The sequence below is a fragment of the Colossoma macropomum genome, unplaced genomic scaffold, assembly GCF_904425465.1.
Source record: "Colossoma macropomum unplaced genomic scaffold, Colossoma_macropomum, whole genome shotgun sequence".
Classification (NCBI taxonomy): Eukaryota; Metazoa; Chordata; class Actinopteri; order Characiformes; family Serrasalmidae; genus Colossoma; species Colossoma macropomum.
This window is the reverse complement of record NW_023494784.1, coordinates 9,530,902-9,547,683: the sequence shown is the minus strand read 5'-3', so window position 1 is coordinate 9,547,683 and position 16,782 is coordinate 9,530,902. Positions and strand designations below refer to the sequence as shown.

Below are 16,782 nucleotides of genomic sequence, written 5' to 3'. Positions count from 1 at the left end.
TAGTCCCAAAAGGAAAAAAGAAAGATTTTTTTAATTTAAAATTTACTACTATAAAACTCAAAAGACATGTAGGTTTACTGGTGATTTTGGATAGTAAATAAAATGTCTATATTTGTGTTGTAGTCATGGCGACCCCTGGCTCCTTTCACCACCACTGTTAAAGTAATCCGAGGCTCTACAATCAACCATTTCACACCAAACCACTCTGAATCACTCTGTTTACATCTCAAACACTGAATTATGGGGAGATGTGGAAAGGTCCCATTTAATAGTGGACACAAACAGCAGCATCAGCAACGGACGAACTTTAAGTTCTGCAACAGTGGTCGTCTGACTCAAGTGACGACATGCAAGACTTCTATGACGACTGTGGTTGATGAATCCATGGTCTGCACTATTTTAGCTCTAAACATACATCACACTTGGCACAAGAGCAGTAAATGAGACAAAATCTAACTGACGACGTGTTTACGGATCTGTAACTGCACCACGGTGGTGGAAAAACATCATAATAGCTTAACAGCCCTAAACTAGTACTATGCAAACAAATAAAGCTATTTTAGTGGCCATCAGAATGCACGGTCATTATTATGCCTTGTTTGGTTAATGGTCAGTGTTCATTTCCCTATTTAGGCTGGTAGAGCAGGAGGGAGACAGTCAGAGAGACGTTCGAACCTCTGCTTGCGCAGCTGCATGTCCTCCATGACGCTGTGGATGTGGTCGATGTTCTCTTTGTTCTCAATCTGCATGTCTTTTCCGTAGAACCAGGATGACTGGTTTGAGATCTGCTCGAGCAGCACCTGACCCTTCTCTCTCAGGCTCTGCAGAGCTCCCTCTGAAACGCGTCAACAGGAGACGGGTCAACAGGGAGAAGGACGCTTATTTCAGTTAGAGACATTAAAGGTTACAGATGATCTTCATGCAACATCTACCCAATGTTGCAGCTGCAGATAAATCTGAATGCAACATTTGTTCCACTGGACATCTCAAAACTGCCTCAAGGCATTATCTGAAAGTGACCCCAGCGTTTTATGGTTTTTTCCTAAGCTTAAATGTCATTAGATCAACTTTGAATTCATTTCGAATAGTCTTTACTGTAATCAAAATACTACAAACAAATAACAAATAAATATTCAAATTGATGACGGTGCATGAATTTATATTCAGGACAAAAAAAACGATGATTGTAAACAATATTTTCGGAAACAAAAGCTTTTATTTAGTGAAAGGTAGAGTTGGAACCACAATGTTTATATTACTAGGTTACTATGCATTTCTTGTTACTGGATTGTCTGTCCTTGTTAATGCATTTCAGCCCATCAGCTGTGTTGTGCTAAGGGAAGGCAGGGTCTAAATAGCCCTATCTGACAGAACTAAATTTTTAACTTGAGCAATTCCATATGGTCTTCACAATTATTGTAAATTAATAATAAAAGAAGTTAAAAGTTAGAAGAAAGGGAAAAAAAAATTCTTTGAGTAGGTGTGTCCAAACTTTTGACAGGCAGTAGTCATATGCAAAAGTTTGGGCAGTAATTGTGTATTAAAATGTGCAGGAGTGTGTCTCTGTAGAGGATGTGTAACTTATTTTTGCTTAGGAAATCAACAAAACATGATTTGACCAGGGTGCCCAAACTTTTGCACGTTACTGTAGCGGTTTTAAACAGTGCTTATTTCACTATGAAATACACAGTATATCCCTTTTATTAAGTCTATAAAGTATAAACTCCAAAAAGACGTTGGTTGAAAAGTGTAATACAACATCAGGTGATTTATGTTTTATTACTGCTTTATAAACAATAAAAATGGGTCGTCTGATTTTTGGTGTGAAAAACAGTGGAAAGCCAGATCAAACACAGCCAGAGTGTTAATTAAATCCATTATTTGCATTGGTTACGTTACATATTTTTCTGTATGGCTGAATTAAAAAATGCCTATCCAGTTTAATGAAGACGTTCTTACCAACACTCTTCAGTTTCTCCTCCAGATGTTTCAGTGTTTGCTGAATGGCGGCTCCGTCAGCAGGAGCAACGTCTGCACAGAGCATGCCCAGTAGACCGTCCAACTGCTGGGACAGCTGGGAAAATTATGACACTGGTGTTAGCACAGCAGCTACGTATTCTGGGATGTGCCTTCAGTTTTTAATAGAAATCATCGTAACAGCCAAAATAAATCAGATTTAGTATTTTTTTTACTAAAAACAAAACTTTACAATACATAAATAAACCTGTCACTATTGCTTTCACTTGCAAACGTGGAGCTGCTGCTCCGAGTCTGCGCCCCTCAAACACGACTTGATTCTCTCTCCAACTGTCCACTCCGACTGACTAGAGCCAACCAGCACAGACTCGGCCAGACTGAGAATCGGGGCTAAAATCGGGGTGAAAGTCGTGTAATGTAACCCCGGCTTTAACAGTGGAGTATTATTCTGGGATGCCCCTTCACTGTTTAATTCTCCTTACTGGCAGCAGATTCGTCCTCGCTTCCGCCCTCCCCAAACAAAATGAACATCTCTTCAAATTTACACAATTCACACCAATGACTTTTTTATATTATTTTGCCAAAAGGTGTGTAGTTTCCATGTATGTGCTACATAATGAGATTATGATATGCTGTGCAATATGTTAAAAACAAACTGATGAAGCTCTGGGAGTTATGATTAAAAACGGTCTTGCATTATTTTGTCCCAAACGGTTTATGTTTGTTGGAAAACGAGAGGATCTTATTTGATCAAAACACTGAAACTGATCGGTTTGTATGCTTGCATCAAATAAAATCATGGCTGGTTAGACGGTTCAGGCTTTGTTAATGTATCATAATACTTATTTATGACTCCTGATGTTAAAAAGAGAGACACATACGTCCTGGGCTGTGCCATGGAAGTCGTGTGCGGACTGCAGGACGTTCTGTCTGAACTCCAGCTGGCTGGCCTGCCTGTAGCACACGTCGCTGAGCTGCTGCTGCAGAGCCTTCAGCTCCAACAGATCCTCATCATCACCTGCACTCAACAGCGCCGCCATCTGCTGGTTCAGCTCCACATACACCGCAAACCATTCCTGCAGGAGATCGAACACACTGTTTAACTAACAACATTCAACTCGATTTGATTTATACAAAACCCTTACAACAGATGACGCCCCGAAGAAGCTTCACAGAAATGAAATTTACAGACATGCAGCCCCTTAATGAGCATCGGCTGAGTGTCCGAAAAACTTCATAAGAGCATGAGGAAGAACCACTGAGAGGAACCAAGACTCAAAAGGACAAACTCCTTAAGAGCATGAGGAGAACCATTAAAAGAAACCAAGACTCAAAGAAGAATCCATCCTATTCTGGGCTGCAGCAGACAGCACAGTTAGGTAGGAGTGAACCGATGCAACTTTTTTCTCTCCCAATACTGATTCCCATATCTGAACTATTGACAAATATCAAGTACTAATCCGATAAAGATTAAGGCACTCTGACTGTATTAGTGAAGAGGGTTGGCGAAATGAATGGATTAAGTGGAGTTGGGGGGGGTGGGACATGGGAGCATATGAAATTCTGCTATGGGGTGGGGGAGCGAAACTAGTGACCCAAGTGAAATCTGAAAAGTGCTACAGCATTTACACACAGCATTATCACAGAGGCAAACAACAAAACTGTAACAATAAAAAATACATCTAACCCCATTTATGTCCTGAACTCAAGGCCCAGCTCTAAAAGTCATGGTTTGCCACTAGTGAGTAACAAGAGTAGATCACTTAGCTTGTGATTATTCTTAGTGGTTCCAAATGTAAATATCCAAAATTTCAGAAAGGAAAAGATAAAAATAAGGATAAACTAAAATTTCAACCACCAAAACATTTTGGTGGAAAATACTGGGGATAAATAAAAAAAAATAATGCACTTTTGGTTTTTGGCTGAAAAAGCTGAAGAAATCTGGGAAAAAAACAAAAGAATAATTAGGATTAGAATAAAGCATCAAATGTTAAGATTTTACAAATATGTTTAAGGGTAACAAAAATGAGAAAGTGATCAAAAATGCTGTTTGTCCTCTTCGCTCTCCTGAGCCGTTCAGTGCAGACGCATTTAAACGTTTTGAGCTGCAGCCGATCAACAGTGGAGAAACAAGTCAGTTCACTGGACAAGAGGTTGAGAATCTCTGCTGATGAGTCAAAGTATTACTAAATAAATTCATTGCCTTGGATAACCAACCATTTGTTGGCTCTGTTGAGGATGTTGGACCTTGTGAAGAAGAAGTGAAACAAAAACAATAAGAAAATAAAGAAAAAAGAGAAATCCCACACACTGAATCGTGCTCAGAACAGTATCTACGCTGCCTGCCAGGTATTATTATTCTGGAAAAAGTGCTGAGTCTGAAAACCACAGAGCAGCTCAGCACTTTAAACAGTAACAGCACCGTGACTATCACAGTCTAACAGCACAGAACCAATCACTCCCAGAACACTGTTACTCACCGACTGCTCGGTTTACCACACCAACAAAACCCACCAGCATGAAAAGGCCTATAAATGCACTATCAGAGCCTCCAGAAGCCACAAACCACTCCTTGAGACTCACTCCAACAGAAACAACCTGACACAAACCTGATACTGACCACAAATAACTCTTAACAATTCTGGTGGACTGACTGTTGGTGAGGTGAAGCAGCCACAAACCACGGTTCCACAGTGCAGAACACAGACTGTGCGGTACACAGCCAGGTCTCAAAGTTCTCATCACAGCTCCAAATGGCACACAGAGAGACTGAGCACTTAAACTAACTTGTAAATGAAGTGTAAAACATGTGCAATTGCTTGTGCATTCATGTGCAAAACGTTTTAATAAACATTGATTTGATTATTTCTTCCAGAAGTGCAACACTGCCACCTGTTGGCCGGACACAGCGGAAAAACACCATGTGACCCAAGATCACCACAACCCTGAAGCTCTTCAGCAGGGTGTTATCTGAGAAATGAGAGGGAGAAAAGAAAGAAAGAAAAAAGGAGATGACAGAAGTAACAGATAGAAGAAAAAGGAGAAGAGAGAAAAAACAGCGGCACAAGCCACGTTTACATTCAGCCTAATAATCTGTTAATAATCCTACTAACACCTCAATCTGTATAGAATACATTCAGGCATACACGTTCGGAATCAGAACAGACTAGTCCGATTGAGGCTATTCAGAATGCAGCTTCTATCTGAACGAGGTGGATAATCCTGTAAATAATCCTTTAACCAGAGGAATAATATCCGTGTAAACTCCTGTATCTGATTACATTCCCTATCGGAAAGTTTAAGTCCGTTCTGATCATGTTCGTCTCGTCATAGTGAAAGTTTATACCGTTCAACATGGCGGAGCAGAAACTGGTCTGCAGAGGAGACGAAGTTTATGCTCTGACGAACGTCCAGCTTACGTGTCTCAGAACACGACGTCTTCCTCTCGGCCTTCTTTAATAAGGACATGTGAAGGACGTTTTCCTGAGTCTGACATCATTTTAAAGTAATTAAAAACACAAGCGCTGCTCACTGCTGCTCATTTCACTCTGACTGGACTTGTGTAATTTTGGATCGGATTACTTGTAGTGCAAATGTAAACAGAAATCTTCTATCAGATTGTTGAGTAGAGTGAGCACATAAACACCTCAGTCTTGATATATAATCGGAATGTATTCAGTCAGATTGACAAAAATCTGCATATAAACACAGCCACAGAGAGATTAAGAGAAAGAAAAAGAGAGAAAGCAAGAAATAAAGACAGAAATAATGCGAGAAAGATGAAAAGCAAGTGAGTGGCAAGAAATAAAGAGCAAGAAGAGAAAATAAAAGAGAAAGAAGCAGAAAGAAATGACTAGAGAACGAGAGAGCAAGAGAGAATGTTCTGATTCTGACTATGAACCCAGTGTTATTCTTCCTCTACAAATGACAGCTCATCCCATTACATCTGCTTTTACACTGTACGAGTTTAATTAAAAGCTGCATTAATCAGTTGTGCCTTCTCTCGTGGTTAATTCTACTAATTACACATCTGACCCCACACAACCGCTCCTCTGTTTACTGTTAATGTGTCCACAGATATTTAACCACTGAACCCAGAGCACTCAGACACAGCAGCCACGAGCTACTGAACATCACTGTAACAGCCAGCGCACTCTGTGGACACTATCCATCATTTAAATGTGATAACAGCATAAATATATTGAGATCTAGTATTGGTCATTATGTGCGGTCATTTATCTTCACTGTTGTGATGCTGCAGGCGGAGGATAAACAAACAGTTTACGAGCGAGAATCGAATTACAGTCATTTGTTTTCCCGTGTAAAATCAGGGGAAATTAATCTGCTCATTCTGTTGCTATAAAGGCTCCCAGACTCACACTTTTTCAGACGGTTAAAATGCAATAAATCCTTCAAGATGCTGGTGTCGTTTTATTCATAAGGCAATAAAAGTTTAAATGGCCCGGTGCTCTATAATGTCAGTCACTCCTGTGAAACAACCTTGGAGAAAGACACAGGACAGGAACTCCAGTTTCCAAAGACTTTTCAAAACCAGTGACCACAATCCAGCAGGCTGTCGGAATTTCCCAAGGTTGACTTTTTGTAGTAGGACTACAAACACATTGCCTTTATATTCCTCAGCACTCAGTTTTATGATCATTAAAGCATCTTACTAGATATAAAGAGCAAATATGGCATGTATTAATGTCTATTGCATAGAAACGGATTGGAAGAACATCAAGATTTATGTATTACATACACCAACCAGCCATTACATTAAAACCACCTCATTTTTACACTCATTGTTCATTGTATCAGCTCTACTTACCATATAGAAGCACTTTGTAGTTCTACAGTTACAGACTGTAGTCCATCTGTTTCTCCATCTTTCCCTGCTTTGTTACCCTGTTCTTCAGTGGTCAGAACCCCCACAAGACCATCCACAGAGCAGGTACTATTTGGGTGGTGGGTCATTCTCAGCACTGCAGTAACACTGACGTGGTGGTGGTGTGTTAGTGTGTGTCGCACTGGTGCAAGTGGATCAGACACAGCAGTGCCGCTGTAATTTTTAAACACTGTGTCCACTCACTGTCCACTCTATTACACTCCTACCTTGTCAGTACACCTTGTAGATGTAAAGTCAGAGACAATAGCTCATCTGCTGCTGCACAGTTTGTGTTGGTCATCCTCTAGTCCTTCATCAGTGGTCACAGGACGCTGCCCACAGGACGCTGTTGGCTGGATATTTTTGGTCGGTGGACTATTCTCAGTCCAGCAGTGACACTGAGGTGTTTAAAAACTCCAGCAACACTGCTGTGTCCGATCCACTCAGACCAGCGCAACACACACTAACACACCACCACCACCACATCAGTGTTACTGCAGTGCTGAGAATTACACTATGTAGTAAGTGGAGCTGATAAAATGGACAGTGAGCGTAGAAACAAGGAGGTGGTCATAATGTTATGCCTGATCGGTGTGTGCACATTTTATATATATATATATATATATATATATATATATATATATATATATATATATAAAATTTTCCTATGCTGTAATGCTGTAAGATACGTTTCCTAAATTAAGATAAGATTTGCTTCTTCAATTTGAATTTGTGAAAAAATATTCTATTGTTCTATTTTAAGAATTTATAAGATTTATTAAGGAACTTTGGGAATCCTGAACAGCTTTCCTTTGTAAACTATTGTTAAAAGCATATACTGAACCTCTTCTGGCCCAAAAGTGGCTTAAACGACTGAACAATGGCAGCACATTCTCTGGCCACAGGAAACTAAGACTGCTTGTTTGGATCAGATGGGTATGAGTATGTTTGGTGTGGACCTGGACAAGACTGTCACAACTGTGAAACATGGTGGAAGTAGTGTTAATATAGGGTTGTGTGAGTTCAGCAGGTGAAGGAGAGGTGACTTTTACAGACAGCATCACGAATGCTAGTGTGTACACCAACATACTGACTGAAAAGATGATTTCCACTCTCAAGAGGCAGGGCAAGAAAGAAATTTTCTAAAAGGACAATGATCCTCAACACACTGCAAAAAGCACACAAGCATTTATTTATATAGGAAGAAAGTGAAACAGTAATTAACCTGACCTGAATTGCTAAGAAACACCTTCAGTGAATCTTTAAGCACAAAGTTGAAAAGCAGAAGAGAGTATATCGTATGTGTATTTTTACATCTCTAGTTTTCCTATGTTAAGTCACTGAAAATTAAACAAAACATGCTCATTTGTATTTTATTTGTATGCAACACTTTTTAAAGACAAACTTTTGATGTGAGACGTTTGTGTCCCAAACTTTCTCTGCCTTCATGCACACATGTAACCCACTCCACAGCTCTGTACTTACACTGTGTTGGCTCTCTATCTCCTCATGCTTCAACAACAGGGCCTGTGACGCTCTGATGGAGTCTCCGATCCCCCACTGAGTCCGGAGCTGCTCCGTACCAGGACCTTCCAGCCAGTTCACAACCTGCACACAAACAAACACACAAAGCACAGAACAATTACAAAACTGCGGAGTCTCTTCAAAAGACATCATTCACTCCTCAGTCCATATGCAAGCTGCAAAAGCTGCCTGGTCTAAATGCAGTTTTTGTGATGCCATGAAATCCAACACGTTTGCCTATTCAGGATACAGCAGTTTAGCCCCGCCCATTCACGCAGAAGTTACAGTGTTTCAACCTTTTGCACGGAGGCACGATACGGGGCAGCCAATCAGCACAGAGCTCATTTACACAGATCAATCTTAAAAACACAGTAACAACAACAGCCTGTTTATTTCTAAGGGATAAAGAGAGGTGGAGAAATCTAAGAATGAATTATAACTTTTTTTGGTATATAAAACCACAGTCATCATCAGTGGGTCTCAGGGGAAAAATATAATAAAATACAAAGAAAATGTAGGATACAGTCCTTTAAAGTGTCAGTATTGGGGCTCTTAAAAAACTATAAACAAACAAAACACAACACCAGAAGTGAAATAGCATGACAACAAAGTGGAACATTTTTGTTTGTTTTGTTTTTAAACCAAATTTAAACATTATGAGAATATTTCTGTTTGAGACAAATGGCAAAAATAGACCACAAGCCTAAAACTGCACTGGTTCAAAATAGGGCTGAATGATTAATAGTTTTTAACATCGAAATCGCAATTTAAAAGACCGCAATTTTCAAACTGCAACAGCTGCAATTTTAATTAAAGCCATCGTTTATTTAGAATGTTGTCTTAATTGAGGAACATTAACCTAATATCACAGCTTGTCAACTACCTGTACATGAGTTAGACCAATCAGAAGCAACCAAACAACTATATGCTGTGACATCACAACCACAACTAACTGGCAGTCTAGCATGGTCAGCGTTCAAGTCTCAAGCCTGAAAAAGTGGATGTTCTGGTCTTCTTGGACAAAATAACAGGCCTGGATTTCAACTTACAGAAAAAAAAAATCGCAATTTAATTCACAGCTGCAATATCGATCAGGAAAATCGCAATTAGATATTTTTCCCAAAATCGTTCAGCCCTAGTTTAAACCTACGGTTGATTAAGATGCAACAGTTGAATAACACATTTCTACAAGCAGTGTGGTATGTTGTGTGCGTACAGTTTATGTTTTAAATGCTCTTCACCAGGTGTGCAGGTATGCTTGGTTATAGCAGTGATGTGTCTAGCGATGCAGTTGGCATGCTAACATCAGTGTTGTGGCTATCACTGCAGCCCTAACTACAAGCACAGACTCACACCAACACACTTAATGACCTAGCACCTCACAAACACCCCCAGCTACCGTACAGACCTCCAGAAGCAAATTGAGAACATGATTATCTAATGACGGGAATCATGAGGGATTCAAATTAGACGTCTACTTGCCACTTAAATTACACTGTAAATGAGTTTTTAACACATACTTTTCATAAGAGACCAGTGTAAAGCAGCCAGCGCGGTATTCTTAATGAAACCAGATCTACTCTGAGTAAACAGTCGGTGGAGAAACGCTCCCAGAGCAGATCGGGTGGAGTTAATGAGAAGAAATCTCTTGAGATGTTCTCTCAGGTATGAAATTCACATCTGTGAGTTCATATGGGAATTCCACTTGAGTGGACAAATTAATTTGCCTGCTGTTGCTGAATGATTGAGGGTGTGCAAGTAAGTGGGCTGCAGTGGTCAATGTGCTGAGTGAGGACAGTAATGGATCTGTCCACTGCTGACAGGAACATACACATTCCTGAAGCATCGCTGGTCTGCTTGCAGGACAATTATTCAGCCTGCAAGGCAAGACAAAGAATCAGGCCAAACGCCACCTGCAAAACACGCACAGCGTCAGATACAAAACCAGGGAGTATCAGCAATGGATCCTCGTTTTTCACATTTTTCTATGGTCCCGCTGACCCACCTACACTCTCAGACATAAAGGTACGAGAACTGTCACTGAGGCAGTACCCTTCTCGTTACCTCAAGGGTACATCTCAGTGCATAACTGTACCATAATCCACTGAAACTATATTTTCTAAGTTGTATTGACTCCACACACCCCGTCTCGACTCCAGGCTTTTTATTTTATTGTTCTGTTTTAAAACATTCAGTTATAAAAAGGTATAAATACGAACTTTTCACCTGAAAAAACTTTTTTAGGTTCACAATCAGACCTTAAAACCACTGTTGTACCTTTGAGGGAACATTTACATTGTTTGTACCTTGATGAATGAAAAATGTACCTGAACAGAACCTTTATTTCTAACAGTGCACATCGTTTTTAGGACTTCATTATTTGGCCATTATAGCGCCATTTGTGAATTGTCTGCACTGCCACTGATAGTAAAAAGACATACTTCTGTAACCCAGCGATCATGGCAGGCTACAAAGAAATGCTCAAAGCTCTAGAAAAACCTTGTTGCAAGTTAATTTGTTAAACAGAAAAATCGCAATTAGAAGTAACTCGACGACACCGCTTCAAAGACGTTAATCACAGTGTTGGGAAAAAGAACTGATAGTAAAGGACTAATTCAATTTTAAACAGCTTGCATAATAATAATAATAATAATAATAATAATAATAATAATAATAATAATAATAATAATAATAACAACAACAACAACAACAACAACAACAACAACAACAACTATGTACATGTAATGTTTTATTCACTTACTGCTAAAACAGTGGATTATTATGGGACATTAATAATCCATTATTCTAAGCTACAGTAAAAGTCTCTGCTGTGGGTTTTCTCAGCATTTTCCATGCAGTTTCAGCATCCTGATGAATCAGATCAGTTGAAGAATTAGGAAAACATAACATTCCATGGCTTTCCGTAGGCATCCCTAACTGAATTCTAGAGCCCCTCCTCTATAAGGATGGAAATTGCCTCCTTTTGTAAATAATTCATATGGAAGGGGCTTTGGATTCGTTTAGAGCACGAATTGAGGTCTGAAGTTTCCCCAGCAAGGGGTGCTTTTGGCACACAAGTCACCATGAACCCACATCAGCAGGAGCTCACGAATGGACGTGTTTGCAAGAACAACTTTCAAAGCGTGACATCGAATAGTCTTCAAAAAATGTCACTCAGTACTACATTTAGTGCGGTTTTCATTAAACGTTTTCATTAAGTCAGTTAATTACGAATTAAGAACAAAGTGCAGTTCAGTAAAAGCTGTGGTTTTAGTTTATTGCCATCTTTACTCGTCTTTTATACTTCATTTGGCCATGAATAAACGTTGAATGTCACACAAAATGTTACCATCAGAGAGTTTGTGGCCGCTCAGCGTACCCTGCCTTCTTCTCTGAAGCTATTTCACTTGAGATTGTTTGAAACAACTCACTTCTACTGATGAAAAAGCTGAGGAGTGTTTTTACTCTTGTTTTTTCAGTCATTTTTGGTCTGAAATCTGACACTGTGGTGTGATGACACTATAATGGACACCGCACCACAGAGGCAGCTTTTTCTACAGACATGATATCTACAACAATCTCATCTATATCACATACAAAAAAATGTGGTTTAAATATAGAAAATCAAATCACTGAATATGTTTATGTTCTAGTATAGGAATACTATGCTACGGCAATCAATCAAATCAATCAATCAATAAATAGCTAGCTAGCTATTGTCGGAACAAAACCTCATCTCTCCAAAACGGTAACTTTACAGGAGAAGGAACATTATTTTTAATGCAAGTCAATGGAACCAGACATTTTTTCCAAGTAATTTTAGGTCATTTCTTTTAGTTCATTTATCATGAAATTTACATACATTGCAAAGGGCAACAGGCATTTTCGAATTATATCAAAAACTGAAAAACGTCAAAATGGAGATACAAGGTTTTGTTCCGACAACAGCGAAATAAATAAATAAATGAACAGACTTGTTTTTAACTGATTGTAAATACATTTTTACCATCACTGGGGGCTGTTACCACGGTAACCCGATTAACCGTCTTTAGGCCTATGCTAATTATTTCTTAAATGTCGCCCAGGCATATTATACACACACACAGAGAGATGCACAACCCACATGTTTTGATCACCACAGCAACAAACATTTCATTTAGTCTGACAAGGGTGTTTTTGAAAATCTTCTAAGAGCCACTCGTGTCCTCTGAAGACTGAAGGCCTGATTCGACCTCGGACAGCTCAGTGTTTACACTCACATGTTCTGACTCCTGTTCACTTCTCTTAAAGAAAACAGCAGCTTTAAAAAGCGGTGTGATGAAAGCGGTGTTGACGTTTTAATATCTGCAGAGTTCAGACTCTGGTGTCAGGTGTCATCAAAGACTTACCGCTTCTTTATTGAGCTCAAAACCACCAAGACGACGACAATGAGAACACAACACAGCACTACAGCTCATATTTAACTGGAGCCGTCACGCTCTACACCCCATTAAACCCATGAAATCATAATACCCAGTGATTAATGCAGCTATGTTTTAAACAGCAGCCAGCAGTTCTCCCTTTAGCAACCTGATCTTCAGAGGGAGTTTGGTTTATAACCCAACAGCCTGAAAGTGAATACAAAGTCATCAAAGAAGGATGACCTTCACTGTGGAAACAAGTGATCTAGCTGTGAAAAAGGCAATAAGTAACTGCTATAAAGATTACAACACGAACACTACATCATGACCATGAATACCAAGACTTGTGGAGACAGTATCTCGATCCTGGAATAACAAAAGCACTTTAGAAGAAAATAAGGTGCTTTTTTGGTTTAAAATAGAAAAAAAGTCTAGCTATTCATTTTGCTATGTCAGGCAAACAGAAGCAGCAAACATACACCAATGAGCCACAACATCATGACCTCCAGCCTAATATGCTTTTTTGTCCTCCGAGTGAAGTCAAAACAGCTCTGAGCTGCTGAGTCATGAACTCTGTAAGACCTCTGAAGACGCCCTGTGGTATCTGGCACCAAGACAATAGCAGCAGATCCTTTAAGTCCTGCGAGTTGCCAGTCGCAGATTGGACTTCTTGCTCCAGCACATCCCACAGATGCTCCACCGGATTGAGGTCTGGGGAGTTTGGAGGCCAGGGCAACACCCTGAACTCTGCATGTTCATGAACAGCAGTGTGGCAGGACTAATAATCCAGCTGAAAGAGGCTACTGTCATCAGGGAACCCCACTGCCATGAAGGAGTGTACCTGGTGTACAACGATATTTAAGCAGGTGGAACGTGTCAAAGGCTACGTTCACACAGCAGGTAAAAGTGGCCCGAATCTGATTTTCTCACCAAATCCGATCTTTTTGGTTTGGCTGTTCACATTATCTTTTAAATGTGATCTGTATACGACATCAGTCTGAGCAGATCAGCTCCTAAACCGACCCGCATGCACAAAAGATCAATGCTTCACGCTGCTTCATGCGGCTCATCCAAAGGTAAACAATCACGACTGCCAACGAACGCCAGTCGCTCTCATTGAGTTTCATCTTCACCAGCATTACAGGAGCCATCATGAAGCTTCAGTGTCTGACAGCTGGGCTCGTCATCCAGAATGTGTTCAAGCTCACAGTAAAATGGCTCGGTCACTTCTTTGGTTTGTGTCATCGGATTCTTTCAACTTTTTTTTTGGACGCTGCAGCCTCGCTCTCCTGCCTCGCTCTCCTGCGGCCGCGTTCACCCATTTCTTTCAAAACCTCTTTGAACATGGAGCGGCTGTGATAAGCCTCTTCTAAAGCTTTGGTACAGAGACATCGCCTAACAGCGCGAAATTGTGATGATTGTCGAGTTGAAAGGACGTGTAGCTGTCAAGAAGCCGTTAAAAGCAAGTAGAAAAATAAACATTTGCACTAGAACAATCTAAGATTTGCATTAAGGTTTTATGGACTGATACATTTAAATCTGTAATTGGGATTACAAATTTCATTTGGACTGTGAGAAGCAAAAACAACGCTAACCAACTTGGAGGTGTGGAAAATTATCCCTGCAGATTTCTTTGAAAAACTGAAAGTAAGTCTCTTAAAAATAATGGAAGCTGTTATAAAGAAGCAACACAATACATATTGAAACAATTGATATTAAATTCAGTTGCTGAGACTTTTTTTGAGAAATTTGCAGTGAACAATTTTAAACCCATCATTTAATAAACGTCAAAGCTTCAATCTAACACCAATTTCCAAATATTAAACGGCGCTGATAACCAAGAGAGTGTAACTGGTTAGAGTTAGCTTAGCCAGCATGCCGTCAGCTCTGCTCACCACAGAACAGGTTCGATTCTGACTCACAAAATCTTTACTGACACAAATTTGGATGATAATGACTCGGCTCTGAGGAAGCGAAGTCGCATGGCTGATGTTAGACGGACAGAAATCCGATATGTATCCGATCTGCGGCATTGTGACTCTGTCTGAACAGCCAGATCGGAATTCATGCGACTTTTACGTCATTACAGCTCGACATTCATCATAATTACGCGCTGCTGAGACTCAAACATTTAATCCGATGTTTCTGTACCAAAAAATTTGAAGAGACTCATCAAACCGTTCCGTGTTCAAACGGAATGGCCGAACGCGGCCGGAGGAGACTGAGGCTGCAGCGTCAGAGAAGAGTTTAAAGAATCTGAGGACGCGAACCAAAGAAGTGGCTGAGCTGTCAACCACTGGAACTTCACACTCGCTCATGCGATGCTGGCGAAGACGATACTGAAAGCTACGGGAGCGACTGGCATTCGCTGGCTGTCATGACTGTTTATCTTTGGACAAGCCGCCACGTGAAGCACTGTTCTTTTGCGCATGCAGGACGTTTTAGGAGCTGATCTGTTCAGACTGATGTCGCACACAGATCACATTTAAAAGATAATGTGAACAGCCAAACCAAAAAATTGGATTTGGTGAGAAAATCAGATTCGGACCACTTTGCTACCTGCTGTGTAAACGTAGCCTAAGACTAAAAAAATAAATAAAAAAAACAAACACAACAATACACAAACTTCAAAATCAGTTAAAGAGAAAATCAGAAAACAGAGCCATGATTCAAGAAGCAGTGTGATTTTCTAATTTCTGCCTGTGTGAGCTTTTATCACTCTCGAAGCCGCATTCTGTACCATCAGTTAATTACCACGTTTATCAATCAGTTAATTATCGAGCATGTGCATTCGAGCAGAGAGAACGAAGCCCTGCTGGATTACAGCTGGAAAAGTTTTACTTTGAGAAACCTGAACTATACAAACTCTTCAGAAAGCACTTGTGTAACACAGCATTACTTAACCTTGAGTATGTTGCCCACACAGCAGGCATTCATCTCCTGGGAAACAAACTTACTGTATCTTTATAAGATGTCTACAACATCTGGCCCAATAGACCTTTTTCCACAGTCACATCCAGCTGTAAATAGTAGCATTATCAAACTTCCGCCTATACAATTTAACAGAGCGGCAATAGAGGGTCGCCCGTTTTCAGCCTCTCTCAAAAATCGTCCTTCGGCCTCAGGGCGGTTAATAGGAGAGCAGCTGGCATGTATGGTAGCTCCTCCGACATGAGCGGTCTGACGTGGCCAAAGCACGTCGTGCAAAACTTAAAAACATTTGAGCTCTGTATGAATCTGCGCGTATGCCACGCATCCCACGTCTGAAAGCGCACCTCCGTGTCAGAGCAGCTGTGTTCAGAAGGCGGAACGTATTCCGCAAAAATCCCTGTCTGAACCACGAGGAATTTGCCAGAGACAGGTTATGCAAAGCAGAGAAGGAGCCGAGTGGATCTCTATGTTCAACACCACATCACACATCCCTAAACAGAACTGCACTCATTGCGCTTTATTTTGGAGGAGAAAGGTTTAGTTTCTCCTACTCAGCCCATGTAAACATTAGCAACATTAGCACGTGCCCTGAACACCATAACCAGCACAGAAACACAGCATCGTATTTCTACATTACAGTAAACTGATCACCGAGCTGCAGTGGAGAGGAGTCAGTTTGTCAAGGTTTTTAATCAAACCTCTGTGATGACCAAATCCAGGATTTTAAACACACCAGTGAATGAATGTTTGTCTTGGAGCATTTTTAATCACAAATGTGAGTAAATCTGTCCTACTGTACAGCCCGGATTCACTCTACAGCTCAGTTTTGCTCTCTTTTTTTTGAGCGGTTGCCTTGTTAAAAGTGGCTCAGAACAAGCAGAGCTTTGGAAACTCAGGTGAGGCTGTTTAGTTGAATTATTGGCGCATTAGGAATGCAGCAATGATTTCAGGCAGAATAAGCCATTGTTCACAGTGCGAACAGAAGCTGCTTAATGCTACTATTCACTCTTCCGCATTAACGAACACAGAAGTGTGAAAATGGTCCATACTACAGAATATGAAAAG

The 16,782-nt window shown here is 40.4% G+C and overlaps 1 protein-coding gene across 3 annotated transcripts in view; it reads right to left on the bottom strand.

The window, feature by feature from the left end:
* sestd1 (SEC14 and spectrin domains 1) overlaps positions 1-16,782 on the bottom strand; it is an 88,144-nt gene that overhangs the window by 11,714 nt on the left and 59,648 nt on the right. For all 3 annotated transcript variants that reach the window (XR_005007536.1, XM_036577415.1, XM_036577427.1), the window contains exons 11-14: positions 8,348-8,470; positions 2,859-3,053; positions 1,960-2,074; positions 676-835 (exon numbers count right to left, since the gene is read on the bottom strand). Coding sequence is in view for 2 of the 3 variants with exons in the window: in XM_036577415.1 (XP_036433308.1) it covers positions 676-835; positions 1,960-2,074; positions 2,859-3,053; positions 8,348-8,470 (593 nt within the window). In the remaining variant the exon portion in view is untranslated. The remainder of the gene's footprint in view (positions 1-675; positions 836-1,959; positions 2,075-2,858; positions 3,054-8,347; positions 8,471-16,782) is intronic.